We start from the raw sequence: 26,994 nt of genomic DNA on the forward strand, positions 1-26,994 counted from the left end.
CTTTAATCCCAGCACTCAGGAGGCAGAGGCAGGTGGATCTCTGAGTTCGAGGCCAGCCTGGTCTACACAGTGAGTTCCAGGACAGCCAGGGCTACACAGAGAAACCCTGTCTCAAAAAACCAAACAAAAAAAAAATTTACAACACAGACAACTTTTGATAGTTCACACCTTTAATCTGGGCCCCGTCTTTCTTTGGAATACTCTATAAAGGCAAAGGGAGAAGAGTGTTCTTTGCCTGCTTGCCCTTGTCACCCAAGCTCGCATTGTTGGGCTGCAGTCATTTTAATAAATTCCTATATATATTATATAGAGAGTTCTGTGACTCTAGAGAACCCCGGCTGATGCAATATGTTAGAGACAGAGGCAAAGGTAGTGATTATATGTGATTTTAACTCTTGTCGCCATCTTTCCAAGTTCCTTTCATGGGTTGTTACAATGGAGTGTGTGCAGAAAAGGACTTGCAGGGGCTGGTTCTTGCCTTCCACACGGGCCTGAAGTACACAACTCAGGCCACCAGGTGTGACAGCAAGCACCTTTACCCACTGAGCTATCCTGACAGCCATCCGGAATGCCCCTTCTGGTTTTTGTTTTATATTGCTCTTACTCAGGAGTTAAAATGACGTCATTTTCTTTTAAACTACTTTGGAATTATCACTGTTTTATTTTGAAATATTTTAGAATAGGTTCTTTTTGGTGGGTTGGTTTTTGAGACAGGGTTTCTGTGTGTAGCCCTGGCTGTCCTGGAATTAGCTGTGTAGATCAGTTTGGCCTTAAACTCTGAGATTCACCTGATTCTGCCTTCTGAGTGCTGGGATTAAAGGCGTGCGCCAACACACCCGGCATTAACAGTGGTTTTCTGATTGACTATTTTAACTAGGGTCCTAGTAAATTGAATACTTATAGTCCATAGTAATAGATGTGTCTTCCTATAGAACAGCCCTAAATTGGACTCATTTGTAAAGCACACAACAACACGGTTTTCAAAACTATTATCTTAACCAATGTGGATTTGTGTGTATCACAACCCTGGCTGGCCTGGATCTTGCTGTGTAGACTAGGCTGGCCCTGAACTCAGATGTGCCTGCCCTTGCCTCCGGGGTGCTGCGTTAAAGGCGTGGCTACGATGGCCGGGTTAAGCAGGCTACTAAGGATTTTGACTACTCCTCAATCTGTCAAGTTTGTTTGGTTGAGAGTGACAGGCAGCGAGTAATTGCGAAGAACGCATACTTTCCGGGGGAGTATCCATTTTTATCGAGTCCTGTTTTCCACTGCAAAGAAACGTAGTGATGCCAACAGACCATCTCCAGCCGCCAGACTCCCAACAGCCGCGCCCCTCCCTCCCTCCCTCCCTCCCTCCCTCCCTCCCCTCCGCCGCGTCGAGCGCCCCGGACCCGTGCCAGGTCACGCCCGGGACGGTTGGGGTCCGGTTGAGGTCAGCGAGCCCGCGGCCGTTGAGAACTCCAGCTCCCGACAGGCACCGCTTCCGCGGCCCACGCGCGTGGCGGCGCTGCCCTCTGGGACTCGTAGTGCGGTCCGGGTAGGAGACCGGGGCAGCTCCCCTGCCTCCCTCCGGCGCACAGCTCGGACACCCGGCCCTGCAGAGAGGCTCACACCCGTCCGCCCGTGTCCGGCGCCGCCGCCCGGGGACGTGGGTGGGGGTATCGAGCGAAGGAGAACCCGCGATGACTCGATCGCGCACGTGGGGGGCGGTTGGGCGCCGAGGAACCCGGAAGCCCCGCGTGCCGCCCACCCGCTGCGCGGACGGGTTAACGCTCCTCCCGGCGGGGGCGGGGCCCGCGAGAGCCTGGGCGTGGCGTGTGCGAGGGGGCGGGGCAGGAGGCCGCCCCGCCCTCCGCCGGCCGTGGCGCGTGCGCAGCAGTGCCGTCCCCGCCCCGGCCCCCACCCCCACGCCGGCAGCCAGCCGCCGCCGCCGCCGCCGCCGCCACCGCCTCTCCCTCCGCTCTTTCCTCCGCCTCCTCCGGCGCCGTCGCTCGCGTAGGGCCCCGGCGTCAGACGCGCGTGGGCGGGGCGAGTACGGCGGGGGGTATAAGTAGAGGGTGCAGGAGGCGGTGCTTCCCCTTCTCCCCGGCGGTTAGTGCTGAGAGTGCGGAGTGTGTGCTCCGGCTTCGGAACACACATTTATTATTAAAAAAATCCAAAAAAAATCTAAAAAATCCTTTGAAAAAAACCCAAAAAAAAATTTTACAAAAAATCCGCGTCTCCTCCCCCCGCCGGAGACTTTTATTTTTTTTTCTTCCTCTTTTTATAAAATAACCCGGTGAAGCAGCCGAGACCGACCCGCCCGCCCGCCCGCGGCCCCGCAGCTCCAAGAAGGAACCCAGAGACCGAGGCCTTCCTGCCGCCCGGACCCAGCACCGCCAGCCTCGCTCCCCCGGTTCCACGGCCGTTGAGTACGCGTCGATTCCGGTTGAATTTTGTCCCTCTGCGCTCGCCCCCGCTCCCCTCCCCCCGGCTCCGTCCCCCTCCCGGCCCCGCCACTCGCTCTCCTCCTCTCACGGGAAAGGTCGCGGCCTGTGGCCCCGCGGGCAGCCGGTGCCGAGATGAACCCCAGCGCCCCCAGCTACCCCATGGCCTCCCTGTACGTGGGGGACCTGCACCCCGACGTGACGGAGGCGATGCTCTACGAGAAGTTCAGCCCGGCCGGGCCCATCCTCTCCATCCGGGTCTGCAGGGACATGATCACCCGCCGCTCCTTGGGCTACGCGTACGTGAACTTTCAACAACCGGCGGACGGTGAGCGGCAGGCCGGAGGGCGGGCAAGCGGGCGGCCATGCGGCCGGGGGCGGCGGGCCTAGCGGGCCGGGCGAGGGGGCGGGAGGGCACGGCGCGGCGAGCAGCCCCTCGCGGGCCGGCACTTCCTCCTCCGCGACCATTTTCTCGTCCTCGGTCGCTCGCAAACTTTAGGGCGATGACGCGCCTCGCCGGGAGGAGGGTGGGTTGAGATCGCCTCCGCCGCGCGCCCGCCACGAGCCGCGAGGTCCGGGGGCTCCGAGACCCCTCCTGGCGCGCTGGGTGGGGGCGCCCGGCCGGCCATCGCCCTGCCGTGGCCCGGCACTGGCTGGGGAGGAAGTGCGACTCGGGGTTGGGGAGGATACCACGTGTTGAACCCTGTAACCTCACCAGGCCCAAGGCCTGTTCCTGCCGGTGGCCCAATCGCTGGGGGGAGCCCAAGGCTTCAGAAGAAAGTTATTAGGGTGGTGCCTGGTGGGGGGCGCATCCTTAGGGTCCCGAGTCCATTCCCAATAGCGCATCCCTGACTGGTGGACCGGGAAAGGCACCTTATGCCATGTGCACTTGCCTGGGGTTTTCCCTAGATGAAGTAGGTTTCTGTCTATAACCGCGAAGTGGAGGAGGGGGATGTAGGCAGCTCTCTAGGACACCTTAGCTCATTTCAACCAAATTAGTTAGGTCAGTTACTGTATACATTTCGAAATATTTTACTAACAACACCCGTGGTTATGAATTTTTTAAAAAATGTAGTCTTATTAGTTTGGATCATAAATGTTAGAACATGGACTTAATGCTGAATTAGTGCCATCCAAGTGACAATAGTTTCGTTTTGTTTTTTTAAGTAGTCCAGGATATCCATGAATCTTGATTGACTTGATATTTTTTGTGAAATTTGAATGTTCACTGAAACAAATCTAACAATCAGATAAGGTTTATGGCCTATGAGCAAGCAGTTATGTTAAATCTTAGGAAAAGTCAGCTTAAGTTCATTCGGTTAGTTAGTCCATTAGTTAGTGACTGACGACCCATTTTTCATTTGGTTAAAGCTGGTACTGAGATTTTGGATAGGCAGCGTGTTGAATGACTGGGGGCCAGAAGTTGTCCCCCTGCACTGCAGATTGTCCTGCCCTTTGGCTCTGTACGGGGTTCTGAGTGTCCCTTACAGCTCAGCCCTGGGCAGGATTCGTCACAGGATGTGACATGAGGGAAGGTAGTAACCAAGAACTTGACTACGTAATTTGGAAGACCTAAAACTTAGTGATTTTTTTTTTAAATACAGACTCTCCAGTTTTTAGATGTGCTGGGGTTTGAAAAGTTAAACTTGGAGTTGCCGTGGTTATAGTTTACTGTGTATGGGTGTGCCAGTGGGCCGATATTGCAGCTGCTAAGAGTCTTGCCTCCAGTTCCTCCGTTCATTTTGTGTCTGTTCCATCTTTACAGATAGTTGGGTCTTTTAAACCAGCTTTTCTCTCTTTTACAGTATTTTCTTAAGTATTGTAGTAATCAACAGGGCTTCTTTCTGTTAGTGAGCAGTGCTATGCTTAGTAGGGAGAGGTGACTCATTAAAAAAACCTGTCAAGCTCAAGCAAAGTCAGCAGGACCAGGGAAGCTGAGGAGGTGTGGCCAATTGATAGTGAGCATTACTGATTATCATTATTTTCTAGGAACTGAAACTTCCATTTACAGCAAATGGGCGTGGTTGTCCCTTGACTTAATCCCAGCACCTGGGTTTGACTTTAGAGTTTATATGGCCAGCCTGGGCTACATCAAAAGCCAGGCCTACACAGTGAGACTTTATCTAAAAAAAATGAACAAAAACTTGTCCTAACTTTACAGTTATTAGTGAGAAATTTGGAATTTGCTTCATGGATTCAAGTGAACTGTGCCTCTTTAAGGACTGGTCTTTTTGCTTAAGGTAGTATTTTCCATTTAAGACAGATGTAGTGTTAATACACTTGATCCCATGACAGAAGCAGTGTTGATGGATCTCTTGAGATCTGGGCTAGTCAGGGCTACATGGAGAGGCCCTAGCTTAAAAAAAAAAAAGGTTCACTTTAGAAATTCTGCACAAGTATACATAATTTAGTCTTTATGGACCTCAAAATTAATTGTAGGATAGATTGAGTTTTTGGAAGGCAGCTATGCTCACCACTATACCACCAATAGATTGAGTTTTTGGATGTGAAGCATAACTGTCCATAAATACAGTGACTAATCAAAGGTTAGTGATATTTACTTGGAAAATGTCTTTCTCGCAGCGGAGCGTGCTTTGGACACCATGAATTTTGATGTTATAAAGGGCAAGCCAGTACGCATCATGTGGTCTCAGCGTGATCCATCACTTCGCAAAAGTGGAGTAGGCAACATATTCATTAAAAATTTGGACAAATCCATTGACAATAAAGCATTGTATGATACGTTTTCTGCATTTGGTAACATCCTTTCATGTAAGGTAAGCAAAGATGTGACAATGCTGAGCTACTTTTTGTGAGCATCTGTGTTCCAAGATAGCCAGGTTAGGTGGCTATCATCTCTGCACCGTAGAAAAGCAATAGCAAGTAATAAAAGTGAGCGTATCTTCTTTCCCCAGGTGGTCTGTGATGAAAATGGCTCCAAAGGCTATGGGTTTGTGCATTTTGAAACACAGGAAGCAGCTGAAAGAGCTATTGAGAAAATGAATGGAATGCTTCTAAATGACCGTAAAGTGTAAGTATAGCTTTAGTGTACTATTAAGTCTGTTTTTAAATGGCCCCACCATTGGTTTGAAAAGTAATAGGTTTTTACCCTTAAGTTAAAACTAGCTGGAGCTGAAGTAACACACCTTCAATCCCAGCATTTGGAAGATAGAGGCAGATGTAACTGTAACTTTGTAGAACCTGCAGGACAGCCTAAGCTACACAGATGTGTGTCACACACATAAAAAAAAAGAAGGATACAAAGAGAGAAGACATAGCCATGCCTGTAATTTCGTCACTTGAGAGATGGAAATAGGAGCACAAGGATCCACGAGTTTAAGGCCAGCCCGGTGGTAGGCTCCATGAGAATGTATCGACTACCAAAGTACATGATGTAGCAAAAGCACTAAACCATGTTCAGAAATGTCACTCAACATTCAGACCTAAATTGAACTAGGTAAATAGAGCTATAAAACTTGATCAAATCAGTGCATTGTTGAACTGGGAATCTTACCATGCAACCTGACCTAACCTTACTAAGGAACTAATTCATTGGCCAGTTTCATATTTGGGGAAACTAGCCAAAGTCATTTAAATGGTAGGTGCCCTAAGACAGTAAACTATTCAACTGTACATACCAGTGCTCTGAAGTCCGCTCGATCTTGGCGTTAGGTTTTGTGATTAATCTTCCCTGAAGTAAAATTAAAGAGTTAACAAACTTTTAAGGAATAACACTGAAAACTAATATGAGAGGCTGATTGCTGCCAGTAGACTTCGTGATCTGCGAGAATTTGACTATTCTGTAAAGCCTTGTAGGAAGTGATCTGAGAGGGGAGTTCTTGATGAGTGGCCTGCAGCTTGACTTGATGTCACTCTCATGTGGGTACTGGGACTAGATGAGCCTGGTCTTGTAGCATAAACCCATAATCCCTGCTCCTGAGAAACTAAAGGGTTAAAGAACAACGTGAAGTTAGAGAAACCCTGTTTCAAAAGCAGAAGAGAAGCAGTCCCTAGAACAGGTTTTCTGTATCCCTGGTTGTCCTGGACTCACTCTTCCCACTCTGGCTCCCAAGTACTGAGGTCGAAGGTGTCACCCACCACTGCTTGGCCAGAACACTGATCCCAGTGTGGAAACCTGAAGCCCAGGTGTTCTCTGCCACCCAGCATCTAAAGCATCAGCACAACAAATGAGATTATGCAGATTAGACTTTAAGATAGAGGTGTTAATCAGTAAAGCCTACAGATTGTGAAATCCAAGACACTTGTGACCCCTGGAGTGACTCAATTGTTATCACAGTGGAAAACTTGATAGCAGTGCTAGAATAAAAATTAAAGGAATATCTCCATTGCAGGACCCAAGTGAAGACTGATTTGTTGCTGGTTTAAGTGCATATTGAGGCACCATTCTGGGGAGCCGTTTGTTTTTTGTTTTTAATTTTTTTTTTTAAATAATTTGTTCCTAAGAAATATTTGAAGCATCACTTGGGAGAGCAGGAAATTGTATCTACAATGAATAATTCTCCCACTGAGGTTCTTCAAACTACATGGAAAAGACCCATGCTTTTGAGGATAAGAGCAAATCGTATTTTCCTTGAAGTCATTTTTGATTTGTGTGGGGTTATTATAGAAGCTGGTATGGTATTTACTATGTTTTTGGTTAATTATACAGTTAGGCCAGACTGTTGTATTAGTAGAGACAATTGGAAGTTCGTTAAGGAGATGGCACAATTACAGAACCTCTCTGAAACAGTAACGAAAACATTTATGTAGATCTCTTGGTCAGCACTGAGCAGTTCTCACAGGAGTACCCTCTTTAACCTGGGTTAACTGGATGTCATTGTGCACTGGAAGGAAACTTCATTTTATAGTGCACAGATACTGTTGTGGAAGACCCTGTTTTCAGTGAGGACATTTTATAACCTATTGGCCTTGATCTGAGCTTTATGAAACAGCCTGGTGTTAAAGTGCTGACATCTTCTCAGGTTTGTTGGACGATTTAAGTCACGGAAGGAACGAGAAGCAGAACTTGGAGCGAGAGCAAAGGAGTTCACCAACGTTTACATCAAGAACTTTGGGGAGGACATGGATGACGAGCGCCTTAAGGATCTCTTTGGCAAGTTTGGTAATGTGTCCAAGTTACATCTTTATACTGAGATTGCCTGACCTTTAGTGGCTGATGGTTGACTGGAGAATGCTGCGAAGCTTAGAGTTTAATCTGCTGAGTAGATCTTTTTAAAGGTTTTGCTTCATTTTGGGATACTTTAAACACAGTTCTTAAGAGTTGTAGGGCAGCATGGGTGAGACTGTCCTGAGTAAAGTGTACTCTAGTTACAGAGTGGAAGAAGCTTGTTCCTTTTAGGTTATGTTAGTGTCAGTAACATTTGAGCAGCTTCAAAAAATGTTTTCAAAGATCCAGGTTCTTCCATCATAACTCCTTGGAAGATCTTTTCAAAGTAAATTTAGCTAGGTGCGCCTATTTAGAAATTGTACTGTCTGCTGGGTTATAGGAAATCCTGCCTCAAATTTCAAAATAAATTAAGTTCAAGGAAGTGCAAAAACCAGCCTCACTTTTAGGATTGGAGTAAAAGGTGGGTAGTGAGAATCCATTTGTAGGCAATTTGCTGCTGTCTTTTTGTTAAGTTTCAGAATAGACTTAAGTTGTTTTTGTGGTTCAGTTACTCTATACCATTGTAAGGCCAGCCTGAGCTTGCTGCCTTGATTCTTTTTTTAAGGACAGAGTCTCTTTGTGTTGCCCTAGTTGTTGGTGAGCAGTTTACAAAAGTCCCACCTTCCTCTAAGATCTGGGGCTAAAGACATAAAGCATGCACCACATCTGGCTGAATCTTCTTTTTGAGCAAAGACAATTCTTATTTTCTACAAAGATGTGGGATGAGGAGATAAAATAACAGTCAAGTTGTGGACGTTATTCAAGTTTTCTAGGAGTTTCTCATTACATATCTTACCTATGTTGCATCTGGATGCTTTAAACTAAAAACCCTTTTGTCTTTTTTTTCTTGAGGGTCACTATGTAGATCGGGTTGAACTTAGGTCTACCATCCTCTGCCTCCCAAGTGCTGGGTTTGAGCTGGTTGTTTTTAATTATACCACCTTTCCCACATCCTGAGTTGACCACTGTCTAGTTAGATTTCTATTGCTGTGTTGAGACAAAAGTTAATAAATGGGTGGGTGAGTCCGTGACCATCATGGTGGGCAGGATCTGGAGCAGCAGCAGAGATGGTAACAACCACAAAGCAGTTAAGAGAGTTAACTGGTATGGTGTGTGCCTGTGAGGGCTGTTCTCATTGAGAACACCACTTCCCGTTCTTACAGGGTAGGTGCTTTAACCCGCGGTGGTCTCTTCCACTTTGGGGAAGCTTGTCCTTAGAAATAACCTGGGGTAATTCAGTTGTCTCTTTCTGCAGAGCTGGTATTCCCTCTGCTATTCAAAGACAGATGACCCAAGAAGGCTTTTCAAGTTTATTCTTAGTTCTGAGCAAGAAAAATCAATCAAATTAGTTACCTAAAGGGCTTCTCTACTTACTGAACTAAGAAAAACTTTGAGTTTGTAAGACATCTCAGTGTAAGAACTTCCAGGCATGTATAAAATATTTATACAAAAGATCTGTGAAGAGAACAGCAAAAAAAAGTCTTGGAGCTTGAGCGGTCTGGAGTTACTCTGAAATTGGTGGTGGGGGCGGGGTGCACGTGCCTTTAATCCTGGCAGAGGTGGGCAGATGCAGGGAAGGAAACCCTCTCAAATAAAAAAGGTGAAATATATACTTAATTAACTGTGGACTAGTTTTGACTCTGCGAATTCTTTTAGGGCCTGCCTTAAGTGTGAAAGTGATGACGGATGAAAGTGGGAAATCCAAAGGGTTTGGATTTGTGAGCTTTGAAAGACATGAAGACGCACAGAAAGTAAGTTTAAAAAGTTCTTTTTGCTTGTGTAGATAAGTTTATGCCAACATTAACAAAAGCTTTCATGTTGTAATCAAATATTTGTATGGTATGTGTTAGAGAATTTGGAGTGTATACTGCACTCAAACCTGGAGATTTGGGCATGGGGGTGCCTGTACCTTCACAAGTAACTAAGGTTTTTGTTTGGTTTCTGTAAGGCTGTGGATGAGATGAACGGAAAGGAGCTCAATGGAAAACAGATTTATGTTGGTCGAGCTCAGAAAAAAGTGGAGCGGCAGACGGAACTTAAGCGCAAATTTGAACAGATGAAGCAAGATAGGATCACCAGATACCAGGTCCGTTTTTACTTGAATGAGCAAACTAAGATAGGGATGAGGGACCTATTTGCATTCATTTTAGTTATTGCCATGTAACAGAGTTTGAGAGGGAAGAGAAGGAACACGGGCTAATGTAATAGGAGTTCTTGGGTATCACAGAGGGCTTCCTTCCTCTCTTCAGTTTGTCTGTCTGTCTTTTCAGGGTGTTAACCTTTATGTGAAAAACCTTGATGATGGTATTGATGATGAGCGTCTCCGGAAAGAGTTCTCTCCGTTTGGTACCATCACCAGTGCAAAGGTAAGAGGAGCGTGTGCGATATTATTTATAAAAGATAAGAGGGGAGGCCCCGAATACTTTGGAAAGTTGCTGTTGTATAGCTCCCTCTTCCAGCTGTATTTGCCTGCAGTAATGCATGTGTGCCCTGAGTATTGATTGGAAGGAAGAACTCGGTTGATGCAAGTTGGTTCTGGAACTAACAGGATTACTTGGTTCAGTGACTTCACTGGTTTATTCTACCATTGTACTAACCTTTCATTTTTCTTTATTATTTTTCTTTATAGGTTATGATGGAGGGTGGTCGCAGCAAAGGGTTTGGTTTTGTATGTTTCTCTTCCCCTGAAGAAGCCACTAAAGCAGTTACGGAAATGAATGGCAGAATTGTGGCCACGAAGCCACTGTATGTAGCTTTAGCTCAGCGCAAAGAAGAGCGCCAGGCTCACCTCACTAACCAGTATATGCAGAGAATGGCGAGCGTGAGAGCTGTGCCCAACCCCGTGATGAACCCCTACCAGCCAGCACCTCCTTCAGGTTACTTCATGGCAGCTATCCCACAGGTGAGTGAGGAGGAAAGAAAGAACCTCATGCTGTGTTGTATGTGCTTTGATAATAAAGCACTAAGTTTCTAGGACTGGGGAAATGGAAAGCGATGGAGAGTATTGTGGAGGGTTCACCCCGCCAGAGCTGATGTGCTTGCTTTCTTCCCACAGACTCAGAACCGTGCTGCATACTATCCTCCTAGCCAAATTGCTCAACTAAGACCAAGTCCTCGCTGGACTGCTCAGGGTGCCAGACCTCATCGTAAGCCTCTTTTAGTTACGACAGGGATTGGAACATGGGGTTTAACTCAGAGATACAACACAACCTACCGTCTGCTAGGCTGTGGTTTTAATATAATGTATATGAGGCAAAGTTTATAATTTATGCTTAGGTGATCCTTCAGTGTGTAGGTTTGGATTTTCCTAGATAAGATTGGGGATTTGTTCCAAATCTTCGTTTGCCTTGGTGACTGTCTTCAAAGCTCAGGTGACTATGGGGCTTTAGGGTTGTGACATTGGTCTTCTCATGTCAGTCTGGACTGCAGGAGTCCTTGGTGTTTCTTTTTGATACTATTGCATATCTCTTGGCATTGTGCGATTTAATAAGTTCGAAACCCAATATATACCAGGGTTTCGTGTAGCTTTTTATACAAACCTCAGCCCTAGAGAAGCACTAATTTTGACCTAGTAAGGTTGTCAGCCATGTGTGTTATCTTTAAATGCAGCATTCCAGAACATGCCCGGTGCTATCCGCCCAGCTGCTCCTAGACCACCGTTTAGTACTATGAGACCAGCTTCCTCACAGGTTCCACGAGTTATGTCAACACAGCGTGTTGGTGAGTCTTTCTGTTTAAAAAAAGAAAAAATTGATTTCCAATTTGAAATGGTACAGTACTCTAAGATATTTCTTTTTCTTTAGCTAACACTTCAACACAGACCATGGGTCCACGTCCTGCAGCTGCTGCTGCTGCAGCCACTCCTGCTGTCCGCACCGTTCCCCAGTATAAATACGCTGCGGGAGTCCGCAATCCCCAGCAACATCTTAATGCACAGCCACAAGTTACCATGCAACAGGTGCGGTTTTATCATTTGTTTGTGAGGGTCGTGGTACTTAGCTAAACTCAAAGGTGATCAGTTGTGTGATCTATGAGAGCTTAAGCTCTCTGTGGATCATCTTACTAGTTGGTTATATGTGAAGAGGTTTTAGGACTAGAATGCAGCCAGTAGTCTCCCTGAATTAATATACTGTTTTTGTTTGACATGGATATAAGGAAGATGTGAAGGAAAGTTTAGTTAAATGGTTTAGACGTCACCTTTTTCTTAGTCATGGAGCCAAAACTTGATTGTATGATTCCAAAGAAGACTTTATTTAAAATGTAACTATCTCAGGTACAGATATGTCATGTGATTGTCTATACTTAGTACTTAGCCAGTGTTTCCCTCTGGATTTAAGTAGTCGGATCCCTGTGATTGTACGTTGATGGGTGGCTGGGTTTTGTTTCATTACTTTGGGACTTAAGAGGTTTCCTGTTTTATGTCCAGCCTGCTGTTCATGTGCAAGGTCAAGAACCTCTAACTGCTTCCATGTTGGCATCTGCCCCCCCTCAAGAGCAAAAGCAAATGTTGGGTAAGTAACTTTGTTGTCTTGGCCTTTCAGAGTCTGCAGAAGACAGGGGTCAGCAATGTTGCAGCTAAAAGCAATGATGTAGGGCAGTGTGAAGGAATTGAGACTGGGAGCTGGTGGGTAGGCTCACACTGATCCCCCACTCCAGCTTTGCAGCAAGGAAACTGATGCTGACATTTGAGAAGCCGGTTCCACCAGAAGTGATTGGCTTGTGACAGATTGTGTGCAGACGGGTGTGCATTAGTAAGGTTCTAAACACCAGGTTGATAATGGCCCTTGCTACTTTCTGATAGAATATTTTGTTCCTAGGTGAACGGCTGTTTCCTCTTATTCAAGCCATGCACCCTACTCTTGCTGGTAAAATCACTGGCATGCTTTTGGAGATTGATAACTCAGAATTACTTCACATGCTTGAGTCTCCAGAGTCTCTCCGCTCAAAGGTGCTTTGTCATTTGTCCCACTGACTTTTGTTTGGTTTTATTTATTTTACGAAACATTTACATGGCGTATATCGAGTTTAAGGAGCTTTGCAAATGGTGATGCATATATACCCTCGATAACTGTAGTGCCTGTTTTTTCAAAGCTCACACTGCTGGTAGATTGTAGAGCTTTCTTGGGTCTCTTGCAGTGGTAACCACTGCTGCTTAGAGCTCATGCCACTCTTCTAAGAAAGTCTGTTTGGGTGGGGATTTATCAATTACTTTTTTTTTTCTTGAGCCAGTTATGTTTTCCCTTTTCTAGGTTGATGAAGCTGTAGCTGTACTACAAGCCCACCAAGCAAAAGAGGCTGCCCAGAAGGCAGTGAACAGTGCCACTGGTGTTCCAACTGTTTGAGTGAGTGCTCCTTCCTCTATAGCAGAGATGAACTTTTACAAATAAATACTAGGTTTTCAGAGGGGAAGATGCATAACAGAGTCGGGGTCTCCTCCGACTGATAACTGACTGGTACTTTAAGTCAATACTGTTTTGCGAAATAGTTTGTATGAAATGGCCCTATAACAGAAGTTGGCTTTTATAATTAATACTTGTATTTATTTATTTGGATGGTGGCTTCTCTGTCCCACCACCAGGGTGCTAAGATTACAGTTTGGCAGACACTTTTTCTAAAAATGACTAGAACCCTGGGCTCGAGCCATGTTGTGCCTGATGTAGATACGGGTGTTAAGGAGCAGGTATGGCTGTGCCAATAAAAGACAGGCAGCTTACTGACTTTCTGGATTCAGTCAAGGGCTTTAATTATGTGTTGCTATTGGTCTTATTTTATTTTTTGACATTTACAGATTGATCAGGGACCACGAAAAGAAACTCGTGCTTCACCGAAGAAAAAATATCTAAACATCGAAAAATTTAAATATTATGAAAAAACATTGCAAAATATAAAATAAATAAAAAAAGGAAAGGAAACTTTGAACCTTATGTACCGAGCAAATGCCAGGTCTAGCAAACAGTGCTAGTCCTAGATTACTTGATTTAAAACAACAAAAAATACAAAAAAATAGTAAAATATAAAAACAAATTAATGTTTTATAGACCCTGGGAAAAGAATTTTCAGCAAAGTACAAAAATTTAAAGCATTCCTTTCTTTAATTTTGTAATTCTTTACCGTGGAATAGCTTGGGATGTCAGTTCTGTTTTAAGTAGCAGAACTGATAACTAAGCAAGGAAACGTAATTTGGATTATAAAATTCTTGCTTTAATAAAAATTCCTTAAACAGTGGATGGTTGTGCTTTCATTTCCTTTGGTTCTCTTGTCAGTTGACGTGTGTAGCGAGTGCTTACTGCCTTTTAGAAGTAGAGGGCTGGAAGCAGTTACCAAGTCTATAAAATACAGGCTATTCTCAGGGTGTGTGTGTGTATACTATGTGTATTAGTTGGTTCCCCTTATTTATTGAGCTGTTGCATATATAGCTCATTGGTTCTTAACATTTACACAAATCTGTCACTACTAGGATTTTGTACTACAAAATAATTATCTTAGGTCCTTGGTGACAGGTAGCACTCTGTATTGGAGAAAATAGGTATTTGAGACACTATGCCTATCACTACAGTACACCTATCTCTTTGAAATACTTGGTGCATTTACAGAATGTGGCCTAATTTTAGGGTACTATGGTACCTTGTCACCCAGACCACCTGCAAAATAGGAGCTGTGGCTTACAGGGCTTGGTGTACAGCATTTTGAAAGACACCTGTTTGGAACTTCATCTACCAATGGGTGCTTTTTGGTTTTTTTGAGACTTTCAAAAAAATTAGGCTCTCCTGTCTAAGAAACTTTAGACATGGCAGTTTAGCCAAGTGCTGGGATTATAGGCCTGTATTGCCATAGACAGCCAAATTTGACAAACTGCAAATCTCATTTCATGACTGCTTCAGAGTGTGAACCTGTAATACTTATTGTGTGACTTCTGTGCCCAGAATGCTCTTGACTTGGTTTTGTCTGGCCTAGACTACATTTGGTTGACAATAAGTTTGAAGGGGGGGAGTTTGGGTCTTTTGTCTTGTTTGTACAGGGTTTCTCTGTTGTGAAACTAGACTGGGCTGGCCTCAGATCAGCCTCCCTCTGCTTTCGGAGTGCTGGGATCCCTTGTATTTCTATTTTCTTGGGGTTGATTAGCGAATGTCACCTAACTTGTTTTTGGGGGATGCTTAGGGATGGCAGAGAATTCTAGTACAGAAAGTTTCAGGTTTTGATGTTTGAAGTAGTAGGTTCTGTTGAAAAAGGTGTATGAAGTGACTGCTAGTAGACTGCAACTTGATTAATTGCATGGAGAGGAGGTCTGGAACTCCTGGGACAATGAAACATTGATTATTGCGGGACAATTAATGTTTTCATATTGATTTCCAAAGAAAGGAGACACGATTTCAGAATGTCTTCCAAAATCAGTCTTAAAGCGTGGGTTCTTCATGGATTATAAAGTTGTTGTTTTTTTAAATATTTATTTATTATGTATACAATATTCTGTCCGTATGCCTGAAGGCCAGAAGAGGGCACCAGACCTCTTTACAGATGGTTGTGAGCCACCATGTGGTTGCTGGGAATTGAACTCAGGACCTTTGGAAGAGCAGGCAATGCTCTTAACCACTGAGCCATCTCTCCAGCCCCATGGATTATAAAGTTAAAGGTTGTAAAAAGGTATCCTACTAGTTTGTGAATCTAAACCTACACTTTCTGAAAATTTGATTTTCTATTTTAATATTCGTGTGAATGTTTTACGTACATGCCTGTCTCCACCACATCCGTTCCTATGTCGGCGCCCTTGGGCTGAGGAGTTACAGGCACTGTGAGCTGCCCTGTGGGTGCTGGGACCAGATTTCACTCTGTAAGAAACAGTACTCTTGGCCCTGGGCCATCCTCCCAGCTCGAAAGTTTAATTTCTTCCAATGTACATGAACCACACCCACTCCAGTCAGTTCCCCTTTCCTCATTCATCTCTTACCAAATGTTAGGATGCTTGCTATCTCGAGGCCTGGGGCTTTGGAATGCTGGGGTTCTAGATGAGGGAGACCTCAGCTTCCTGCAAGAAGCAGACACAGGCAGGCACTCACCCAGCAGGGACCAAGGTAGCAAGTCCATGGGCAGCGAATGCCCCAGTAGCAAGTACTGTAGGTGCACATTTGGTTTGGACTTGCAGAAAGTTTGAGGGATGGTATTGAGAATTTTTACAAATTTAAAAATGTTTATCGTTTGGCCATATTTGCTATTTCACTTGTATCTTTTTTTTCCTTTCTACTTTTTGTGGAACATAGGGCCAACATGCTATCTGTTTTTATTCTGAGACCCTGACTGAGTTGGCCAGGTCAGCTTCACGCTTGCTCCTCCTGCCTCAGTCTCCCCAACAGCTGTGACTGCAGGTGCTCACCACGAACTCAGCAGTTGGTTTTGCACAATTGTAAAATGGCTGGTCTGTGCTACGTCCGCTCACATCTGTGTTTCCTTTGGAGAAGGTGAATTCTCTTACACAGCACTGTGTGTGTATGTGTGCAGTTTTCTAACAAAGCCAGGGTAATGCCCGGTTTTGCCGTTCCATGTCCGCTGGCATCTTTCCTTGCCAGGCTGACTACTTTTCCATTAGGCTGTCTTCTCTTGCTGCTCCTCGACTTGTTCTTGGCTCTCATGAAGCTGACATTTTTGGGTTCATTGTTAACATCCTTAAAACTAGATTTCAGGTAATACATTCACAGTCTCCACGGTGGCTGTGTCCTCGCCTGGGTGCCACGGCCAGGGTCGACTGCTTTCCTCTGGTCATCACTAGTGACTGTTTGACCAAGATGCAGCTGGGTTTACCAACGGGACTGTTATTTGCTAAATTAACTATTTTCCCCCAGTCAGCAGTTTGTGGGGGAACTGAAAAATATTAGTACAGAATTATCAAACCCTCCCTATCCCTCCAAGCTCCCCCACCAAAGCAAAACACCGACACGTGATTCTTACTTGAATCAGCTGTTTGGATGCGGTGATTTTCAGTTTCACAAGTCTTCACGTTGGTTGCTGTAAGGAAGGTTATCTCCACCATTCAAACCTGCAATTTCCTTTAAACTCTGCTTTCAATCTGTTACATCTTTATCAGACGTCGTGTACAGGCGCCCTGGTGTCCTGTGAGTGCACAGTGATCCCTTTGTGAGCTTAGCTCGAATTCTTGGCTTACCAAGAGTTCCGAGATTTAACTTGTACCTAATTAGCCCTAGTCCTAGAACCAGACATTATACCATTCCATATCTGTCTGTCTTACACATGTTTTAAATTGTATGTGTGTGTGGTGTGAGGGGGAGTGCGTGTGTGTGGTGTGGGAGGGGGAGTGCGTGTGTGTGTGTGTGGTGTGGGAGGGGGAGTGTGTGTGTGGTGTGGGAGGGGGAGTGCGTGTGTGTGTGTGGTGTGGGAGGGGGAGTGTGTGTGTGGTGTGGGAGGGGGAGTGTGCACATGTATCTGTCAGGACAGCTTTCACGGGTTGAATCCCGGTAGGTGACTTTGCTGGCAAGCCCCCTTTCCTCTCAACCATTGCACTAACCCCCACCTGCTTTGTTGTAAAGACTGCTCTTTCACTGTAGCCCAGGCTGACCTTGAACTCACTGTGTAGCCCAGGCCAGCCCTGAACTTGCTACCTCAGCTTCCCAAGTGCTTGGATTATAGCAACCTGAGGGTCACAACCCCTTGGGGTTGAACAACCCTTTCGTAGGGGTTGTATATCAAATATCCTGCATATCAGATTGTCCTTCAGGACAGCAAAATTACAGCTATGACGTAGTGATGAAGTAACTTATGGTTGGGGTTCACCACAGCATGAGGGTAGCAGCAGGAAGGCTGAGGACCACTGCTCTGGAGGCAGCTGTGGCTCGTGTCCAGAGAAGGTTTCACCGTCTCAGATTCTCACCTGTTTTGTGGGACTGCTGGTAGAACCCTCCCATGCAGTGATAAGTAGCAGACGTGTTAGAGCTCCGTGCTGCGCCTGCCCTAGATAAGAAGGCCTCTGGGTCTGCGCATCAGGAAGAGGCTGCTGCAGGCTAGAGATAGACAGCACCATACAGCACACGCAATTCGTGGAGGATATGTGTTCAGATATAATCTGTGCGTATATATTGGACTTAAGGAAAATAAGTGCTGTGTGTATGTGTGCATATATATTTCCCGTGAACTGTGCTCTTTTAATTCATTTGAATCTTTGTGAGCCAATTAAAAAATAGATCCTTTATTGGCAAGCGAGGTCCATTCACAGTAATATTTGTTACAGTCAATAGAACACAATGGACTGTGGCGTTTTTTAAATGAAGTACATCTTCACCACGTTAAAACATTCTTTTGCTATTTGAAGAAGCATGTGTTTTGATTCTTTATGCAGTTTTTCTTGTTGAGACTCTTTTCCTCTTGTTTGCCACTTTGTGTGTTTTTGATTGTTGGTTTGCTGTATACCCCAGGCCTTGAGCTCATTCTGAGAGCCAGGCCAGTTTAGAACTCACAGTCCTACCTACTCCAGCCTCCCGGGTGCTTAAAGAACAGGCCTGGACCAATAAACCTGGCTTGGTCTGTCCATTTTATTAGGATTTCTCTGTAGCTTTGGAGCCTGTCGTGGAACTAGCTCTTGTATCCCAGGCTGGCCTTGAACTCACAGAGATCCGCCTGCCTCTGTCTCCCGAGTGCTGGGAGAGGGTGCGTGTGTGTGTGGCCTTCATGTATGCCTGTACACCACATGCATGCAGTGTATGAAGATCCTTTGGAACTGGAGTTCCACAACCCTGGTCCTCTGGAAGAAAGGCCAGTGCTCTAACTGCTGAGCCTTCTCTGTACCTGCTTCTCTCTTCTCCCAATTTTTATTTTTGTTGTTTCTTCCTTTTAATTTGATATTTGAAAATACACAAAAGCCTAGGAAGCTGCACAGGACTCTGAAACATTCCCTCAGCCACTTTCAATAGCTACCAATGGTTAGTTTTCTCAACCCATAACTTATGTGTGCATAGGTGGTGGGGAAGCAAATTCAAACATGGCGCACGCCTTTAATCCCAGTCTTCAGAGGCAGAGGCAGGAATCTCTGAGTTCAAGGACAGCCTAGTCTACAGAGTGAGTTCCAGGACAGCAGGGCTACACAGAGAAACTCTGTCTCGAAAAACTAAAGGAAAAAGATTAATTTGGGGGGTGGGGCGCAAGGGGGTAAGAAGGTCATTTGTTTGTTGTTAGTTTTATGAGATAAAGTCTTACTACATATCCTAGGTTGGCCTTGAACTTGTAGAAATCTTACTTAAGCTTCCTAAGTGTTGGGATGTAGGTGTGTGATGTCATGTGTGACGAGACACATATTCTCTAATATTAATATCCAGCAGCCATACTTTCCCAGTTGTTCGTGTGTGTATCTTGTTCTGCGAGGTGTGTTTATGTAAGACTTCTTTGCTTTGCTTTTTTTTTTTTTTTTTTTTTTTGACAGGGTTTCTCGTGTGGCCTTGGCTGTCCTGGAACCCACTGCTAGACCAGACTGGCCTGGCTCCTGAGTGCTGGGTTTAAAAGCATGACTGCCATGCCTGGCTTATTTTAGTTTTTAAAATTGCCGTTTGAGTTGCCTACTTGCGTGTCATCAGGAAAAACAAAAGCAACGGCTGTCAGATGGATTTGCCCTGAGATTCAGACCAGATGTCCAGCACGTTCTGAGATGGCCCCAAGTATCCCCCTTACTACCTTGACCTACACATTTATGTGAAGAGGCTTCTCAGCACCAATGACCATAAAACCAAAATTTGATTAACTCTGCAAACACTGAAGATACTCTGGATCCCAAGGTATTAAATATTCAGCCAAGATTTAACTTGTCATGGGAAAGTAAACAAGCATATAATCTCATTTTTAACAACTATGATGAACATCATATATGTAACAATTATTTTAGGATAAATTGATGATTTACCATAAATTTATTTACCAGCGAATGTTGTTTTGAATAGTTGTATGCGCCTGTATTCCCAGGCCTGGGCAGGAGTTCCTCGGTGGGAACGGTCATGAGCAGACAAAATCGTAAGCTCTGCTCTAAGTGGTGTCTTTTAATGACTTCATTTTAATAAAATTCAGTGTGTTGATTTTGTGTATTTGGCTCATACGATATCCCGTCAGTATTCACTAAGGTAGGAGTGTTACACCCCCTATGCATGTGCGTCTGAACGTGGTCCGTGGCAATCAGGACAGCGCTGGGGTTAGCCCAGCAGCAGCTGCAAAGTCTCTGCTTCGTCCCTCTCCAGCAAGTAAAGCTCTTCCTAAAAATTAGTCCAGAATACGTAGAAAGCTTCTCATAACTGGAGCTGGGTTGTCACGCCCCACCTCGTCCAGCAAGGAATGACGCGACCACCGGAGCTCTTCTCACTGCAGTTTATTCCAGGACTTTATTCACTTTCTCTCTTCCTTCCTCTCTCTCTCTCTCCGTTGACCTCTCTCCTCTCTCCTTTTTTCCTCTCTCTCTTCCCCTCTCTCCCCGGGCAAACCTCTCCCAGCCCTTAAGTAGGCACGGGCTGCCAATCCCGGATTGCCAGGTGGGCACTGCCCATAGGTTCACGCATATGCAGGCAGCTGATAATCATTGCGTGATCATAGCATAGGTCAGGCCTTAGCCATCTCAGGAGTTGATTATACATCTCCATCAGGTGTGACTCCATGCAGCTTGCTACACTGGGTGTGAGAACAGGGAGTTAGACAGTAACATTCAAACGGCTCTCATGTTCTCAAGTGTGATTTTAACTTTATTTTGTCATATTTTAAAATATTATGTGTATGAGTGTTTTGTCTGCGTGTAGTATGTTTGCCTGCATGTAGTATGTGCACCACATGCATGCCTGGTGCAGATCTGCTGGAACTGAGGTTACAGATGGTTGTGAGCCACCACATAGCTGCTGAGACTGAACCTGTAAGAGTAGTATTAGCGGGGGGGGAACTGGTTGGTAGGTAAAGTAAAGGAAAAATTTTTAATTAGAAAGAGCAATGTTAGATTTAACAACTGAGCCAACTCTCCAGCCCCCAACCCAGTCTCTTCATTTTGTGAATGCATGGTGTGTGTGTATGTCTGTGTGTGTGCATGTCATTTGGGTATGTGCACCTGTGTCTGTGTGTGTGTATGTGCATGTGTGCGTGTGTGCATGCATGTGTGGTATGTGTATGCGTGTGTCTATGTGGGTATGTGCATGTATGTGTCTGCATGGGTATGTGCATGTGTGTGTGTGTGCATGTATGTGTCTGTGGATATGTGCATGTGTGTGCGTATGTGCATGTGTGTGTGGTATGTGTATGTGTGTGTCTATGTGGGTATGTGCATGTATGTGTCTGTGGGTATGTGCATGTGTGCATGCGTGTGTGGTATGTGTATGCGTGTGTCTATGTGGGTATGTGCATGTATGTGTCTGTGTGGATATGTGCATGTGTGTGTGCGTGCATGTATGTGTCTGTGTGGATATGTGCATGTGTGCGTATGTGCATGTGTGTGTGGTATGTGTATGCGTGTGTCTATGTGGGTATGTGCATGTATGTGTCTGTGTGGATATGTGTATGTGTGTGTATGTGTGTATATGTGTGTATGGTGCTGGTGGAGTGCAGTGGAGACCGTAGGATCCCCTGAATCTAGAGCTGCCTGTGACTGAGCCGCCCACTGCGGATGCTGAAACTGAACGGGTACAAAGAGCGGATGCTGAAACTGAACGGGTACAAAGAAGTGTGTGCTCTTAGCCTCTCAGCCATCTCTCCTGCCCGCGACTCTTTAAAGGAGGCCAACCTAACACGGTCAGACCCAGATGGCCGTGTCTGCATCCAAGCCTCACATTTCCCTGGCAGACTCAAAACCTTCGCTCCAGGGACAAGCAGTGAGTGACTTTTTAAAAGTTGAATTTAATTTTTTATTTGAAGCTGTCACAAAGATGTAAAAGAAATTTAGAAATGTAATACAAAGACTTTATTTCCCTCCCTCCCTCCCTCCCTTATGTAAGAGTGTTCTGCACATATGTCTGCACTCCAGAAGAGGGCACCAGATCTTATTACAGATGGCTGTGAGCCACCATGTGGTACTGGGAATTAAACTCAGGATCTTGGGAAGAGCAGCCAGTGCTCTAAATGCCTGAGTCATCTCTCCAGCCCCCAAGAATTTATTTTTTTAACCATTTGAGAGTGAGTCGCCAGCCTGATGCTTCATGCCCTAACCATGGGGAACAACAGTCTCCCAGGTACCCATAATCCCTCTGTCCTCAGCTGTCCTGGTAATGTCCTCTGGAGGGAGAGGCCTGGTTTAGAACTGACACACATTTGGCTGCTGTGGCTTTCGTCTGTCTCTTGTCTGGAACAGTTGTCTAGTCTCCCGTGACACTCGTGAACACTGAGGACCAGTCATCTGTGGAAGAGCCCTCCTTTGGGCTTCTGGTGTTTCCTCATTGCTCCAGTGAGTTTACAGGTGTGTTGGCATCACAAACTCGATGTGATTTCTCCGTGTTAGGTCATTAGTTTCTCTCACAATTTTATTTTTCTCCATTGCTGAGGACATTTATAGTGAAACTGTCACCTGCAGGGGTAAAATTGTGATTTTTCTCTGTCATCCATGGATGCTTCTCGGGACGTATTTGAAACAGTGAAATATGTCTGGTTCAGATAACCATTTTATTCACTGGCATATCTGTAAGGAGTCACGCTTCCCCATTTTACTTTTCCCAATAAGTTATCTGTTACTAAAGAATTTTTCTTTTGGCGGAAAATGTCATTCGGAAGCCCAGGTCTGACCGTCATGTATTGTGCACCCAGTCCCTGTCAGGCAGACTAGAGAGGAGAGGGAGTGCATCTAGAACCTTCTGAATCAGTCTACAGTTTTAACCAGCTTCCTGGTGTGTCGCAGCCAGCCTGAGAAGCCCTGCTCTCCGAACGAGTGAATGAAGCAGCCACGGGAGCCCCAGATTTTGCAGTGGATTGCAGGTACCAAAGAGGAAGATGGAAGCTGAAGGGTTAGCCTCCTTCTGTTTGGGTCTTCCTTAGAGTCCCGCCCGAGTCTAGGGACAGTCCTGGCAACGACTGTACAAGGAAGGCAGGGGATCTAGGCCGGCTTTGAGAGTGGAGGGTTGGAGACAGCTCACTGTGTAGCCCAGCCTGGCCTGGAACTCACTACACAGCCTGGGCTGGTTTTGAACTTCTCGTAATCCTCCTGCCTCAGTCAGATTCTGGGGCTGTGGGACTGAGTAGTTGGTGGCAGTCTGATTTCTTGGCTGGGCTCTTTGCCCTGTGGGTTGACAACATGGGTGATATCAACTTGGTACTTTACTAGAACTTGGTAGCGGCCCGTGTATCTTCTCAGTAGATGGGCAAATTGCTGGTGGCAGCAGCGATCTCTGCACTAGGAGACCATCAGAATTAAGGAGAAAAATCTCTAATCAAGTGCCCCGTTTCATGTAGACTTTCTGCCAATCACACCTTAGCCCCAGTGTGGAGCTAGGGCCAGAATTCAGTGAGCAGCAAGATCTTTTGGGAAGACAGTAAAGCATCCTAAGTCAGGGTCAAGTCCCAACACCAACCACTGCTTATAGCTGCAGCGTTGCCGGAAGCACGTCTGCTCAATGCCTGGGAGCCATCTACAGTGACCTCCCAGATTGTCACCATGATGTAATGGAAATAACTGTTATACCAAACTTTGAGAGTTGAACACTGTTTCCTCAGCAGAGTGGAGCAGGCTATGGCAGACCCTCCTCCTGGAGCCGGCTATGGCAGACCCTCCTCCTCCTGGAGCCGGCTATGGCAGACTCTCCTCCTCCTGGACCGGCTATGGCAGACTCTCCTCCTCCTGGAGCACGCTATGGCAGACTCTCCTCTTGGAGCCGGCTATGGCAGACTCTCCTCCTGGAGCCGGCTATGGCAGACTCTCCTCCTCCTGGAGCACGCTATGGCAGACTCTCCTCCTGGAGCCGGCTATGGCAGACTCTCCTCCTCCTGGAGCCGGCTATGGCAGACTCTCCTCCTCCTGGAGCCGGCTATGGCAGACTCTCCTCCTGGAGCCGGCTGCAGCTCTGATGTGGGGTTTAGGCCAGGGAACCTGTTCTACAGGAAGTGGGACAACCATGGACTTGAAGTATCATCAGCTTGGGCTCTGAGCCCACTGTTTCTCCAGCTTAGCGAAGGGCACAGCTATTGGCACTCTGTCCCTCCCTGGGGCCAGTTCCAGGGTTCCTGATTCGCTGGGCTTTTGTGTCTTTCATTACCTGAGATCACCTCCACTTCTCAATGACTTTAAAAAAAAAAAAAGAAACAACATTTTATTTTGAGAGCAGAAAAAAAAAACCAGCTCAAACCAAAAACCCATGAAACTGCTGTGATCTTTAAGGCACTCACCTTCATTCACATCGTCTCTGAGATAAAAAACTGCAGCCAACATGGTCCGTTGAAAAGCCCACACGCCACCCCCTTCACTGCTGTGCACAAAGCAACACTAGGTTGTCTTAGACAAACATCCGGGTAATTTGGCTGCTTTTACTGGTTTGAACACAACCTGTTGGCCTGACTACCCAGGGGATCCAGAAAGACCAGTTCTTGTGCTAAGTTTCTCCCTGGCTTAGCATTTCACTTAAAATGTTAGCATACTTGCCAAAGACTTCTAGGTACCATTGAGGAAAAATATCTAAGAGACACAAAGAATTATTTTTCTCTTTAAGATCCAGGACTCTTAGAAAGAGTGGCATCCAGGTGAAACACTTTCAGGGTGCCAAGAGTGTGTGCATGCTTGCGTCTTTGTGTTTATTCAGGATGGAAACGAAATGCTCCGGACTGCCCTGCTCCTCTGCCCCTCACCAGCTTGGCTGATGCTCTTGGCAACAATCCCTCTACCTTTTCAACTTCTGTTTTAACTGGAGCCAAGATAACACTTTATAGGCCATCTCGGAGCCTGGGCTGAGAATCCTGGCGGTGCCCGCATCAGTGAACTCAACAGTGAAACACCTCACATAGGGGCTCTGGAAGCAGCAGGATTGCCTATCCTGGCATCTTGCCTGATGACACTCAAGATTGTGGTAAGTGGCATCTTGCTGGTCTTCTTGGGGGCTGGAGACTGGTCCCCTCTCTATCTCTGCAGTGGACTGCGGTATCTGAAGCTGGGGTCTGTAACCCCCTCTTCAGGACAAGTTCCCCAGTTCCAAGAGAATCTTGTGAATTTGGTAAGTCACAGGGCCTGGATATTTCCCTGGGGGTGACAGCGTGACCCATCCAGGTCATATCAGTCCCATATCCCTCTGGGAGGCATTAGCAAGTCAGAGCGTTAAGGAGCATCCCTGGTGACAGTCCCAAGCGTCAAGGCTCATCCGTTCTAGACTTCTTGGACTTTCGTCCTGTTTGCCTCCCCATCAACCTGGGATCCAGAGACTGACATTTTCCTCTGAACGGTTGTGTGGCCTCTCTGTCCAGCCACAGCTAGTGTTAGAGGAAAGTGTGGTCACGTCACCCGCTGCCCTCCATTTCCATCCTGGATCCCCTCAGGACTCCTACCAAGCTCCATGGACCTCTTTCCGCTCTCCTCTGTGCCACTTTCTTCTGGATCTTTCCATTCGAGCCCTTTGCAGGCCCAGGTCACAGACCTGCCCCACTGCTTTATCCCCAAGTCTCCCTCCATACAGAAAACCATCCCCAGCTCTTTGCCTGGGGACGCTTTGATGTCAGCTCTCATTTCCCTGACTTCCACGTCCAGTCTGTCTTAGGGCAGGTCACACTTGCTGGTCAATGGACTTATGGTTATGAGCTCCACGAGGCTGGACATGTGCCTTAGATACTTTCCCATTGCTGTGACAAAACACCATGGCCTTGTAAACTCCTAGAAGAAAGCCTTCAACTGGACTGGCCATCTCAGAGAGCTAGAGTCTGTGATGGTGGCGCGTAGGCATGACAGCGGGCACAGCTGAGTGCTCACATCCTGATCCACAAGTCGGAGGCAGAGAGGACACACTAGGAATGGCTTTTGAAACCTCAAAGCCCACCCCCATGACACAGCTCCTTCAACAAGACCACACCTCCTAATTCTTCCCAAATAGTTCTACCCTGGGGACCAAGTATCTAAGCATATGAACCTATGGGAGCCTTTGTCATTCAGACCGCCATAGTGCAGTATTTTTTTTTGTTCCAATTGTGTGTTAAATGTGCTGGAGAGATGGCTCAATTGTTAACCGCTAGGCCCAAAAATATAAAGTATGTGTTAAATGATGGGCAGTGAATGACCTGGCCCCAGCGTCTTTCCCCTCATTTCCCAAATCCAAGCTGGAGGAGAAACCGGCTATTTTTCTGCCGAGGTGTGGGTGGCCACCTGCCAGGCCTGGGCCTGGAGGCTCACGACTGGACAGGCACTGGGTTAGGCCACTAAAACGGCCGCAACTGCCGTGCTTCAGGAAGTGTTTGTGGTTGTTACCGCCGTTAGGCATTTGGGGCATGGGTCTGGATTTTACTGGAATACTGAATACATCCTTCACAACCAGTTCTACCTGTATCCAGCCTGAGATCCATGTGCCTCACGTGTTCCGTGCATAGACCACATGCAACTCTCACCCCACAGGGTTCCCGGATGAGTGAGACTCAGGCCCATATAGGCCTACAGGATGCTTTGCTGGGAAGTGTTGCCTGGACGTAAATGAACAGAACACGCTCAGAACTCTTTCAGGGAGCTAAAGTCAGACAGGCTGGACACGAGTCAAGGCAGCAATAGAACAGGAACACTGCCTTGGTCCTTGAAGACCCGAGCATGGACTCCGGCTCCAGTGCCCATGCCACTCAACCCCACTGAGTGTCCTCTGCTGCAGAATGAGGATCATCATACCCTGGAGGTTACTGGGAAGATTCGTGAAGACGAAATACATAAACTGCTCAGTAGGGAGGCTTGCGATAGCTATGGGCCCGTGCGGAACTATGAGGGCTACCTGAGGGATCCTTGCCTAAATCACCTGCCTCTCACCTCCTTGGAAGCTATTGTACTTAAATGGCCAACATTCAACATTAGGGATTGGGCTCAAGATTTCTGTTTTGATTTCGAGAAGACCCAAGTCAAAGGGCAAACGCACCACTTGGAAGCACAGTGAACCATTACCAAAGCCTGGTCCAGTCCAAGTGGGCCTGGTGCCATGGGTCTGCCCTTCCAGCTACTCAGGAAACAGAGGCAGGAGGATCAAAAAGTTCAAGGCTAGCTTGGACAACCTATTGGGCCCCTGTCTCAAAATAAGCAAATTAAGGGGGGGGGCTGGAGTGGCTGGGAGGTGGCTCAGATGTGAAGTCCTTAGTGTGCCCATGTGAAGACCTGAGTTCGAATCCCCAGCACTAATATAAACTTCTGGGTGTACTGGTGTGTGCCTGTAATCCTAGCCATGAGGAAGCTGGGATGGGAGGACCTCTGGGGGTCTTCTGTGACAGCTATGCCAGTGACTTCCAGACTCACATGGA

General features: G+C 46.4%; 1 protein-coding gene across 2 annotated transcripts; it reads left to right on the forward strand.

Moving 5' to 3' along the window:
- Positions 1–2,077: 2,077 nt before the first annotated feature.
- Positions 2,078–13,818, forward strand: Pabpc1 (poly(A) binding protein cytoplasmic 1). Of its 2 annotated transcripts, XM_075961188.1 has the most exons (16): positions 2,078–2,411; positions 2,525–2,754; positions 5,010–5,203; positions 5,342–5,457; positions 7,409–7,548; positions 9,250–9,344; positions 9,542–9,679; positions 9,864–9,959; positions 10,223–10,495; positions 10,649–10,739; positions 11,203–11,313; positions 11,397–11,551; positions 12,020–12,104; positions 12,411–12,541; positions 12,843–12,935; positions 13,382–13,818. In XM_075961188.1, exons 2-15 carry the CDS (start codon positions 2,562–2,564, stop codon positions 12,933–12,935), a joined length of 1,911 nt encoding a protein of 636 aa, XP_075817303.1. In that variant the 5' UTR covers positions 2,078–2,411; positions 2,525–2,561; the 3' UTR covers positions 13,382–13,818. The 2 variants fall into 2 exon arrangements, with proteins under 2 accessions (XP_075817303.1, XP_075817302.1); XM_075961187.1 differs by lacking the exon at positions 2,078–2,411 and having other exon boundaries at positions 2,428–2,754.
- Positions 13,819–26,994: the final 13,176 nt, after the last annotated feature.

This window comes from Microtus pennsylvanicus, chromosome 2 (genome assembly GCF_037038515.1).
Source record: "Microtus pennsylvanicus isolate mMicPen1 chromosome 2, mMicPen1.hap1, whole genome shotgun sequence".
In the NCBI taxonomy this organism is placed as follows: Eukaryota; Metazoa; Chordata; class Mammalia; order Rodentia; family Cricetidae; genus Microtus; species Microtus pennsylvanicus.

Coding starts and splice junctions, on each gene's coding strand:
- Pabpc1 (XM_075961188.1), top strand. CDS start 2,562: ATGAACCCCAGCGCCCCCAGCTACCCCATGGCCTCCCTGTACGTGGGG. Junction 5,204..5,341: donor GTAACATCCTTTCATGTAAG/GTAAGCAAAGAT, acceptor TTCTTTCCCCAG/GTGGTCTGTGATGAAAATGG. Junction 10,496..10,648: donor TCATGGCAGCTATCCCACAG/GTGAGTGAGGAG, acceptor TTCTTCCCACAG/ACTCAGAACCGTGCTGCATA.